The 11,848-nt window shown below is 43.2% G+C and overlaps 1 protein-coding gene across 2 annotated transcripts in view; it reads left to right on the top strand.

The window, feature by feature from the left end:
- Positions 1-362: 362 nt before the first annotated feature.
- 1700109H08Rikl (RIKEN cDNA 1700109H08 gene like) overlaps positions 363-11,848 on the top strand; it is a 19,493-nt gene continuing 8,007 nt past the window's right edge. Inside the window, exon 1 of one of the 2 annotated variants that reach the window (XM_087659684.1) lies at positions 363-1,375. In XM_087659684.1, coding sequence (XP_087515810.1) covers positions 1,318-1,375 — 58 coding nt within the window. In that variant the 5' untranslated portion in view covers positions 363-1,317. The remainder of the gene's footprint in view (positions 1,376-11,848) is intronic. The other variant, XM_087659685.1, reaches the window with a different exon arrangement.

The raw sequence follows: 11,848 nt of genomic DNA, 5'->3' as shown, positions 1-11,848 counted from the left end.
TGTCTTTTTCAGAGTCTGCTGATTGAAACACACCTTTCATGGTTGGTGTTTGGTGACCCTAGCAGTCTCCTGATAGACATAAAGGGGATATTTGTGGGGTGTTGCCCCTATGTTAATTCCATGGTTATGATGATACATAAGTTAATAACATACCTTCTCTCCTCCACCACACCTGCCCCTTTCCTTTTTTGGATGATTTTTATACGGATTTTACAAACCTGACACGCCTCTTAAAGGTGGCACTGTGATAACTGTTGGAAAGTAATGGAAATCTGTAGAAGTGTTGGCTCGACACCAGTGCTAGCCTTTTTGGTCACTTGGATTCCTTTGTTTGCTCATAGCTGTTTTAGTACCCTAAGAGTATCCAAACTTTATTTTATCCAAAATACAGGTTTGTGCCTTCAGTCAAGCTGTGCTAACCCCTGCTCTTCTTTCCTTTCATGTAAGCAGTGGTATAGCCTCAGGGACAGTCAATGTGAATTGCTGTCTGCAGACTTAGCTGGTAGCCTCACATAAGAAATTTGCCATATTTCTATTTCAAGCCATTGGTATTTAGATTTCAGGTATATTTATAAGGAGGATTTTGAGATCTCCTCTTGCTTTGTCATAGAAGTTGTTTTCTATTTTATTGAAAACTTAGAGGGACTGGGGATATGTGTACCTGTACCTCAGGAGTAGATCATAAGGCTGGTAGGGCAGAACTACCACACTCAGAAAAGAATATTATGTCCTAAATTGTAACCATAGTTTTAGTGTTGCCTCATCTCTGTGAAGGCCGACACAGCCTAGAAGCTTAGCTGATCTTCCAAGGTCTCCCAACAAAGATAAAATGGGACAGTGGACATTTTAGCCAGCGTAGCAATCAGACCATGTTTTCCTACTGTTAGGTCCAAATCGGAAGCAATTAAGTGGGTTTTATGTTCGAAAAACTGTGTATGAGGTTGTGTGGCTCTCGTGAGAAGGTGCTTGGTGACATTAGGTGGCAGCCTTCAGAGGAGCTATTGACAGCTTGGGAAATTATGGCCATCTAAAGAAAGGTTTTGTGATTATATGTTCAAGTAGGAAGAAAAGTTTTAACTTGCACTGAAATAGTATGAAATACCATTTTACATGAGGCTTAGCCTCGGAGATAAGTTTGCTGCACGTGTACTGAGTAGCAGGGTCCATCCGTTCATCTTCAACCTGCTTGAGAACGTTCTGTCTGGTTGCTGGGAAGTTGCCATGGCCACATTCTGTTTTGGAGTTGTAGAGTTAGTACCAACTTGGGACTCAAGCTTGTAGGTGGACTGTTGAAACCCACGAGCTGAAGTGGCTGTGATGGAGCAGAGGGCTCTGAAGAAACTGGTGGAGTCCTTCAGAAAAACTGTCAAGTGCTGTAAGTACCCAGCAGAGCCCTAACACTGCCTCAGCACCGTGATTCAGGGAGAGGTTGGCTGATGGATTAGTTGAGATTTATTGGACATCAGTGAGTGCTCTGGAACCATACACGAAGAGTCCGTTTTTAATGTTATTGGTCATTTAAAAAAAAAAAATACAGCTACACATGGTGGCCGTGCCTTGAATCCCAGCACTCAGGAAGCAGAAGGAGGAGTTTGAGGACAGCCTGGTCTACATAGTTCAGGAAGGCTACATAGTGAGACACTGTCTCAAAAAAAGGGGGGGGGGTGTCGTTAAGAGGCCCAAGAGATGGCTTGGGTCATAAAGGACCTGCTATACAGCCTGGTAGACCTGAGTTCAGTCTCCAGGGCCCATGAGAGCTGAGTCCAAAAACCTGTCCTTGACCTGCTTACCACACACAAAGCAACAATGGCCTACTTTAAAAGTAAAGTACAAATACACAAGTGAACCATTACACTTGCACTTAGAAACATTCAAGCCATCAGATGCCCTGGCACATTAACCCATGTGGGGAGAATGTTTGTCATAAATGTAAAGAATCTGCCAACAGAGCATAGATTTCATTCTGTTGACAATAAGAATTTAAATTATAGGTGTTCACCTTGACCAGTTCTCTGGTTTCTAGCACAAAACTCAGTTTCAGATTGCTGTACTTCAAGGAATTAATGGAAAAAAATAAGATGGCTCAGCCAATAGGATGGCCCAGGAGATGAGAGGATTCACCATCTGAGCCTGATGGCCTTTGATTCCGGGAACCCTCGGTGGGAAGAGAGCCAATTCCCAAAGGTTCTCCAACCTCAATACATACATGCTTGTGCACATATCTAATAAGATTTAAAAAGACAAACCACAGATAACAATTGTTTAGGGCGGGGATGGCAAGATGTCTCAGTGGGTAAAGGAGCTTGAAGCGCGAGGATACACATCTGGCATCCTGAGTTTGATCTCCACTGTAAAATGGAGAGAACTTTGTCTACCTCCACTCTGACACGGCTTGTGTGCAACTCTCCTTCAGCACTCCAGAGGCAGGTTGGTCTCAGCTCAAAGCCCACCTTGTGTACAAGAGAATACAGGGGAGTGGAGCTATAGTGAGACCCTGTCTCAAAAAAACAACAAAAACAAAAAGTGCTAATAGTGTGGTGCTTTTCATGTGACAAGTATTTGCCTGTTAACTGAACTTGATACATCAATTTTGTTAATCCTTGCCTGGAAACTTTTGGTGTAGTCCTGAGAGTTTTATTCCTTAGATGGATCCTGAGTGGTAATTTTCAGTCTTCTAGGCAGTTGGCATTATTTAACTTCACCCGGTCTCAAACACTTACTCGCATCTCCCTTGGGACTTCAGGTGGATGGACACAACATTGACCTTCATAAGCTTCACTCGGCTTTGCTTTCTCAGGGGTTTGTAAAATAGCTTGAGTCCCCCAAGCACTGCTTATTGCTACCCTGCTACTACTTAATTCTTAAATAACCCTTCAGACTTTGTAAAGTTAGCCAGTATCAAAGAAATACAGTAAACACTGATGGTTGCTTGTATGTACATGGCACAGGCATGCATTCACATGCACATGAGGTATATGTCGTGACTGGGAGGGGCAGATTTGGTGAGTGTCTGCTGTTTTGCTCGATCGTGTGTTTTTTAAGGTAGCCTTAAACTGGAGCTCACTAGTTTTACTACAGGGATCCTCTTGTCTCTGCCTCTCCAGTGCTGGGATTCTTTACATCAGTCTGTGCTCAGCAAGTACTTTATCAACTGCACGCCTCCTTAGTCCAGTTTCTGTCATAGCAACACTGAAAAGGAAACTTTGTATACATTTAAAATCTAATTCCTCGCTCTAATCACAGTATTTTAGCTATATCTGACATACTTGTTTAATCCCATAATTTGTTACTTGGAAGCAATTACATACAAATTTGTAATGATTGATCAGTACCATATCTTGTACGTAGTCTTTTGCAAAGATACTGTTTGAAGAAAGGAGTGAACTGCAGCATTTCTTTTCCAGAGGTTTTGACATTAATTCTTCAATTGTGTTCACAATACCCAGCTGTGCCTCCCAGCTCCCTTTTGTGGTTTAGACAGAAATGAACACAGTACTGGTGCCCTGGTCTGGCAGCTGCCTGTTTTAGACTTGGATTACAGACAAACCTATTGAGGTAAGAGATTCTCACAGAGAAACAACCCTTAAAGTTAGCCATCTGAAGTCACACATTAGATTTTCTGCTGGTGACAGAGTCGGTACAGGTTGTCAGATGCAGATATTTTGCACAAAGGATTATTGTCCTAATTTGCAAGTCCTCCCTTTACATCGGTGGAGGCAGTGCTGGTGGCCTTCTGTACTGTGAGCCCTCACATAACAGGCTTGAAGCAATTTGGTTTTCCTTAGGCTACTCAGGAGAACTTGGACTTTTATTATTTCTCTTGGTGTTCTGCATTCTAGGCAAGAACTTTCCTGGGCTTTGGTTTAGAGCAATGGTTCTCAATTTCTAACGCTGTGGCTCTTTAATACAGTTCCTCATGTTGTGGTGACCCCAACCATAAAATTCTTTTTGTTGATACTTCATAACTAATTTTGCTTCTGCTATTAATAGTAATGTAAAGGTTTTCAGAGGTCAACAGCTGCTACTAAGTGACTCTTAGACCCTCAAAAAGCTAGTGACCTCACAAAGGAAATCTTTACAACACAACTGTTGCCATTTTTTTCCCTACCTATCTAGCATGCTTTGTTTTCTACAGGTAGTGTAAATTGTGTCTATTAATTTTGCACTACTTTCTCGAGTTGCCAGGTCCAGTTGGGTAGGCACTAGCTGTCTGTGACCATTTGTAAATGGTCAGCATTTAAAATGCCCTCTTTGTGGTCACACTAGCCACTTCTCAGGGGTCAGTGTCCACCTATGCACGATGGCTACCAAACCGAGCATCACGGATATGAACATGTCAGGAAGGTCTGTCGGGTGGTACAGTGCTGAAGGCATAGTTCTAATTCCTTTCCAATAACAGTTGTCTCTTAATCTAGGCATGGAGGCAGGAGATTACCTCTGAATACTGGCCCCCCCTGGCTGTGCAAGCTGCATTCTCACAGGACTTGTGTTTAGCATCCTGTTGTCACTAACTTAGTTCTTGCAGAGGTGACTGCAGGAGCCCTGGGCTCACAGCTCTGTAGTAGACTACCTGCACATCTCTTTCTTGAAAAGTGATAGATGATGGAGTGGAGACAAACCTCTGTAGGGTGCCTGCTAAGCACGAATGTGGCCCTGGGTTAGATCCCTACCACACAAACTGGGAGTGGTGGCTCACACCTGTATTCCCAGCACTTAAGAGAGTAGGCACAGAAGGAGCAGAAATTCAAGGACATCCTCAATTATATGGCATTCAAGGCAAACCTGAGTTACAAGAGATAAGCAGTCAAATTTGAGTATAATAGAAGGATCTATCTATACCCTATCAGTATAACCAAAAATCTCTGTAGAGGTACAGTCACCTAGATGAAGGGAGTCTTTAGAGGGCAAACTGAACATTGAACTTTTCACTGCAGTATTAAGGTACAGTGACTAGGGGTTGGGGATTTGGCTCAGTGGTAGAGCGCTTGGCTAGTAAGCGCAAGGCCCTGGGTTCGGTCCCCAGCTCCAAAAAATAGAAAAAAGAAAAAAAAGGGGGGCTGGAGAGATGTCTCAGCGGGAAAGAGCACTGACTGCTTTTCCAGAGGTCCTGAGTTCAATTCCCAGCAACCACATGGTGGCTCACAATCATCTGTAATGGGATCTGATGTCCTCTTCTGGTGTGTCTGAAGACAGCGACAGTGTACTCATATACATAAAATAAATAAATCTTTTAAAAAAAAAAAAGAAAAAGATACAGTGACTAGGTGTTGCAGCTCTGGAGTGAAAGGCTTCCCCACAGAAGCATTACAGCTCTCTCCAGCAGAGGGAGGGTTCCCAAGCAAGCAAAAGTGTCACAGCTCGGATAGGAGGTATCCTGGCATAGGGAGCCAATGAATACCAAAATCACACTGCACAACAAGCCTCACACAAGAGATTTCTTGGGAAGAGAAAACCCAGGAGGGTGGCTGCCTTTGCTTGGGCAGCAGGGAACTAAGCAGAAGGCAGAGTTTATCCAGGATTTCCTTGGCAATGGGGAGGAGAGATTACCAGAGTGGATTGGGATACCTTGCCAAAAGCTAGAGACACTATGGACTGCATCTCTGATCCACTTGTCATAAAGGGAGGGGAAAGTTTAATATTATTTGCCCTTGTACTAGATCCAAATCTTTGGTTCTTGGTGTTCATGAGTTTTTAATATATTTGAATCAAAACTTAACAGCAGGGCCACCTCTAGCATTTGTGAGACAAAATAACATGCCAGTGTATACATAGGAAATATTTCCTCCTTAACACTCTGTAGAAGACTTAGAAGCTGCACTACAATTGTAGCAATCTCAATGCTGCTTTCTGAAGTAAAAATAACCAGAACTCACTGGGCAGGAGCTAGTAAAGAGGTGAGCCTGAAATCTACTGTTCATGGTTCTAGAAGCTGCCAAATCAAAATCCAAGGAGATCAAATGGTGCTCTCTAGCTGGTAGGTTACTGGCAACTTGTTTTATAGGGGTACTAGACACAGTCACTTCAGAAGAGGCTCCCACTTCTTAAGACTGTCACATTGGAGAAGAGGATTTCAACATATAGCAGGGGAACCCACTCAAACCATACCACATACGTGACTTTATGTTGATTGATAGAAGCAGCACATCTCTGTGGCGTTACTCCCCAAGACACATGAGACCCAAACTGCTAAACAATGAAAGGCCAAGGAACAACTGAAACAACAGATTAGATGACATTGGGCAACTAGCTGTGCTGTCCTAGACTGGATCTTAACACTAAAAGGCCATTAGTGGGAAAATTACTAAGATAAAATTAGGCCTATCATTAGGAATAAATAGTACACAGTGATCAGCTTTGACCAAGTGCCATAGTGACATAAGCTTCAACTACATAAGGATTTGGATGAGAACTCTGCACTATCCTTGCACCTCTTACATAACTCTGAAACCTTGAAAACAGTGTCCAAGCTGACCAATTATTAATTCAGTTCAAGCTTACTCCAGCTGGGTGTAACAGTACACACCTACCACCCGTGCACTTGGGAGACTAAGGATCATGAGCTCGAGACCAAGAATAAATCATTTCAACCTATTCATGACCATAACATGCTCACAATAGAAGAAACCATCTATGCTTCTTCCCTTGGGGCAGCTGCATCCCCTATGTGGCCCAGCCTGTAAAGCCACTGTAGTGCCCTGTGGACAAATACCAAACAAAAGGGATGTATGAATGGAAGGGTCTATCTTGGTTCACAATCTAAGGGGACTTGGCTGCAAGCATGCGAGGCACCTGGTCACATTGCACCTACAGTTGGGAAACATGAATGCTGATGCTTAGCTCGCCCTTTGGAATGACACTGCCCACATTTAGGGTGAGTCTTCCCACCTCAGTTAACCTTTATCTCCTAGGTGGATCTAGATTCTGCCAAGTTGATGTGTGATTTTTCATGGGGAGACACCTATGTCTAAGGTATCTACAACATATTGAAGAACCAGTGAGTATTTAGGAATGCAGGTGAGGGATCTTACAGGAATGTAGATGACTCAAAGGTGGATGTCTCACCAAAATGCCTACCCTAGTATGGAAAGTGACTGAAGCTTACATCCCCTAGTGTTCCTCCCAAAAGCCTTATTCTTTAACAAAGATCCCAGTGCCAGGTATGGGATACTCGCCCATGATGGGTTGGTTATAGAAGCCCCAAAATAATGCATGCTACCGCCATTGCTCTTGGCTTACAGCAGAATGTGATGGTAAGACCTGTTGCTGAAGAGACTCCATGTTTTGGTCACAGGACTTAGAGAAATCAGGCTGGAATCACTGGCTGCTTCCTTCCTGCTGGCTAGAAGGTTCTATTGCAAACTTGAGGGGGAAGAAAGCTGTCACCACTCTCACCTAGCTGTGAATACTAACTTACATTAACAACTGCCCTGGAAGGATTTGTCCACTGCTGCGGTAATGACATGAATGCTTTGGGGGTAACCATTTTCTAATCGCAGTCAAGGCCTACTCGAGAGGCTGGGACATATTCCTGGTATTGTGCACTTGATCAGGAGCTGGTGGCAGGGAGATCATAGTACCTAAAGAGGAACCCACTGCTTTCATTTGGCTAAGTGGGACATGGTCAAATTGCTTTCTAAATACTAAATGTTTACAGAGATTTAGTACTGCTCTAGGTCTTCATAAAAAAAAAAAAAAAAAAAAAAAAAAAAAAAAAAAAAGCTATTGCAATAGCAGCAGTTATGTAGAGATTCCCAACTGGTCAAAGTTCTGAAATAATCGTATGGACTGCTCAGTCCAAAATGGGTCATCTACATCACCCCGTTCTAGGGTCAAGCAACATCGAATTGCAGGAGAGAGGAGACGGAAGAATAAAGAGTCAGAGGTTGGGGGAAGGTGCATTACAAATGATGCCTTTCCTGACGTGACATTGCTGAGGCACCAATGAACTCATGCAGCACTGGTTACCTACACCAGACAACAGTGAGGAGACCTATCAGCACTTCATCATGACAAAGGGAGAGGCTCACAAGCCCCGCCCCTGAGGGTCTACTGGCAGTTAATGGCTGGGGGAAGGGGTGTCACTTTCTTCCATGGTTTAGCCATTGGTAAGTTACCCATGTGCCTCTGGAGGTAAACAGTCTCCCAGGCATGGGCATACAAGCAACCCTAATTAAACTTAGTGGGGCAGGCACACAGAGGACATGAAAGTCGGAAAAGGTATCAGTGTGGGTCTGGGTGAGTAATGGCAGGTGAGAGAGACTACAATTTGTTACATACATGAAACTGTCAAGGAAGAAGAAAACAAACATTGGTGTGCCTGGTGGAGCACAACTTGCAGGCAGTGGGACAGTCCTTTTTCCAGTACCTGCTACCACCTACATAACCTTGGGAAAGGGTTTAAAAAAGTTTCAGGGGGCTGGGGATTTAGCTCAGTGGTAGAGCGCTTACCTAGGAAGCGCAAGGCCCTGGGTTCGGTCCCCAGCTCCGAAAAAAAGAACCACAAAATAAATAAATAAATAAATAAATAAATAAAAAATAAATAAAAAATAAATAAAAAATAAATAAAAAATAAATAAATAAATAAAAAAGTTTCAGGAGTTTCCTCAGACTTCTAAACCTCATCAGTTCCATGTCCTTCCTTGGTTTGAATGACCCTCCAAGAGGGAGTGGTTCAAGTCAGAGGAAACAGCAATGTGACAATTGCCAGTTGAAATCTGCCCCCCCCCCCCATTGTAGGGTCTCATTTTCACATTAGTGGAAACAGTCATAAAAAAAAAAAAATCTCAGGGTTGGGGATTTAGCTCAGTGGTAGAGCGCTTGCCTAGGAAGCGCAAGGCCCTGGGTTCGGTCCCCAGCTCCGAAAAAAAGAACCAAAAAAAAAAAAAAAAAAAAAAAAACTCACTATTTTATTTTTGCAAACTAGGGTATCGTGTAGCCATGGCTGGCCTGAAACTAACTCTGTAGACAAGGCTGGCCTTGAACTCAGAGATCCACTTGCCTCTCTCTCCTCTAAGTGCCGGGCTGAAAGGTGTGCCTCACCTCACCAGGCAAGTCTCAGTAGGTTTAAAGGAAGGCTTCTTAGACCTCATTTCTCTAGTGAAAAAGTCACATATGGAGGCAAATGCCCATGTCTGTACCACAAATACTTGGAAGATTGAGGCGGTAGATGAAGAATTTCAGGCCACCCTGGACTACATGGTGAGATTTTGTCTCAAAAAAAAGAAAAGAAAAAGTGTGTAAGTGTGTGTGTGTGTGTGTGTGTGTGTGTGTGTGTGTGTGTGTTAGAAAGGTTATTATGATCATGTAGCAGAATACAAATTGCTGATCTTCCATTCAAAAATCATTTCACGAATGTAGTATGAAAGTGGTTGTCCTTAAATCCAAGGCTGGTTATCAGCCAGGATTGTTTGGTAAGCTTGCATTGTCTGTAAGATCTGACAGCATGTCCCAGCATGGGCCCATCTGCCTCTGAACTCAGAAGCCCCACGCCTTCAAATTGCCTTCCAGGTAAGTGCCTGGTCCTTTAACGACTCCGTTCCAATGATACCTCTACTTTGGATAGTAGTCCCTCAGCACCGTCCCCACTTGAATATCCTTCTGTTCCTTTGGTTTTTGATTTACTAGACTTCATTTATCTAACTCTTCACACTTGTTTTTTTTTTTTTAAGATTTTATTCATTTATTATATATAAGTACACTGTAGCTGACTTCAGACACACCAGAAGAGGGCATCGGGTCTCTTTACAGATGGTTGTGAGCCACCATGTGGTTGCTGGGAATTGAACTCAGGACCTCTGGAAGAGTAGTCGGGTGCTCTTAACCGCTGAGCCATCTCTCCAGCCCTTTTTTTTTTTTTTTTGGTTCTTTTTTTCGGAGCTGGGGTCCGAACCCAGGGCCTTGCGCTTCCTAGGTAAGCGCTCTACCACTGAGCTAAATCCCCGATTGCATCCACACTTGTTTTAAGATTTAGAGAGTAAACATGCTGGGCAAGTGCTCTATCCCTGAGCCATACTACAGCTCCTTATGTATTTCTTGACAAGTCTGAAACCACCTTGAGGGCAGGAATCCAGTCTATCTGCTCACTGGCTCATGGGTGTCCTTCCAGACACTGAAGAAAAATTAGCCATTATACCCTATTTCAAGGCTGCACTAGTATAGTATGAAATTATATTGAGAAACATGTTTTAATTTAGTCTACAAAATAAATGTTATCAGGCAACTTTGAAGTTGCTTATACCCTCGATTATCAGTCACTATCGTAGGAACAATGTTCTTCAAACTACATAGAACCCCACCTATAAACTGAGTATTCCCTGTACTGCTTTCATTTGGGTAACTTAAAATCATCCCAAAGATAGTATTAAAACTGTTCTTCCTTTCTCCTCACCTTCCTCCACAAACAGGATCAAAAATAATGACAAGAAGCCCTCACCCCATATTTTAGTTCTCTCAAGTAGCTGTTGAGCCACTGTGGTAGTTTGAATTTGCTTGGCCCATGACAGTATTAGTAGGTATGGCCTTGAAGTAGGTGTGGCCTTGAAGTAGGTGTGGCCTTGTTGGAGGAAGTGTGTCACTGAGGGGTGGGCTTTGAGGTCTTATGGACAAGCTCCACCCAGTGCAGAAGATAGCCTCCTCCTGGCTACCTTCAGATCAAAATGTTGAAATCTTGGCCCCTCCAGCACTATGCCTGCCTGCAAGCTACCGTGCTTGCCACCATGATGATAATGGACTTCTGAAATTGTAAGCCAGCCCCAGTAAACTGTTTACTTAGTAATAGTTGTTTTGGTCACGATGTCGCTCCACAGCAATGGAACCTTAACTAAGACAATCACAGAATTAAACACTCTGAGACCGAAGAATCTGAGTTCACCCAGGACAATAGTCAGCCGTTCCTAGAGAATGCACTAGAGTCAAGTCTTACCAGTTTAGGATAAGAGATGGAAATGGGCTAAAGAGGTGTTTCTGTGCTTAAGAGCACTTGCTGCTCTTGCAGATACCCAGGCTCAGTTCACATGGTGGCTCTCAACTGTCTGCAACTACTTCCCAAGGATCTGATGACCTCTTCTAGCCTCCAATGGCAATGCACACATGTGGTGCAGATACACATGCTAGGAAGATACCTCTCTACATATACATAAAACCAAAATAAATCTTAATAAAAGACAGAAACAGTCAGATGCTTAAAGTCTAGTATCCCCAACCCCAGACCAAATGCCTGCTTTCTGTCCTGGTGGTACCACAGTCACCTGTGTCTAAACATTGATTTCCTTTTTTATTTTTTTTTTACGCTTTTTTTTTTTTTTTTTTTTGGAGCTGGGGACCGAACCCAGGGCCTTGCGCTTCCTAGGTAAGCGCTCTACCACTGAGCTAAATCCCCAGCCCCTCCTTTTTTATTTTTTAAACAAATTTATTTTATGTATATGAGTACACTGTAGCTATCTTCAGACACACCAGAAGAGGGCATCGGATCCCATTACAGGTGGTTGTGAGTCACCATGTGGTTGCTGGGAATTGAGCTCAGGACCTCCAGAAGAGCAGTCAGTGCTCTAAACCACTGAGCCATCTCTTCAGCCCTAAACATCACTTTCTAAGTCAATAAGGAGCCTCATGTGAATATTCCAAATTTCCAGTTTGAAGGGTGCAGATCTAGTAGAAACCATCACTACACTACCCAAAAACAAACTTACACCATGTATGACCATCTGGCATCAACAACAAACTCGCACCATGTATGACCATCTGGCACCAATAACAAACTCACACCATGTATGACCATCTGGCACCAATAACAAACTCACAACATGTATGACCATCTGGCACCAATAACAAACTCACACCATGTATGACC

Source organism: Rattus norvegicus, chromosome 4 (genome assembly GCF_021556685.1).
Source record: "Rattus norvegicus strain SHRSP/BbbUtx chromosome 4, alternate assembly SHRSP_T2T, whole genome shotgun sequence".
Taxonomy (NCBI): Eukaryota; Metazoa; Chordata; class Mammalia; order Rodentia; family Muridae; genus Rattus; species Rattus norvegicus.
Note: the sequence above shows the minus strand (reverse complement) of the source record. Positions and strands in the feature narration are given on the sequence as shown.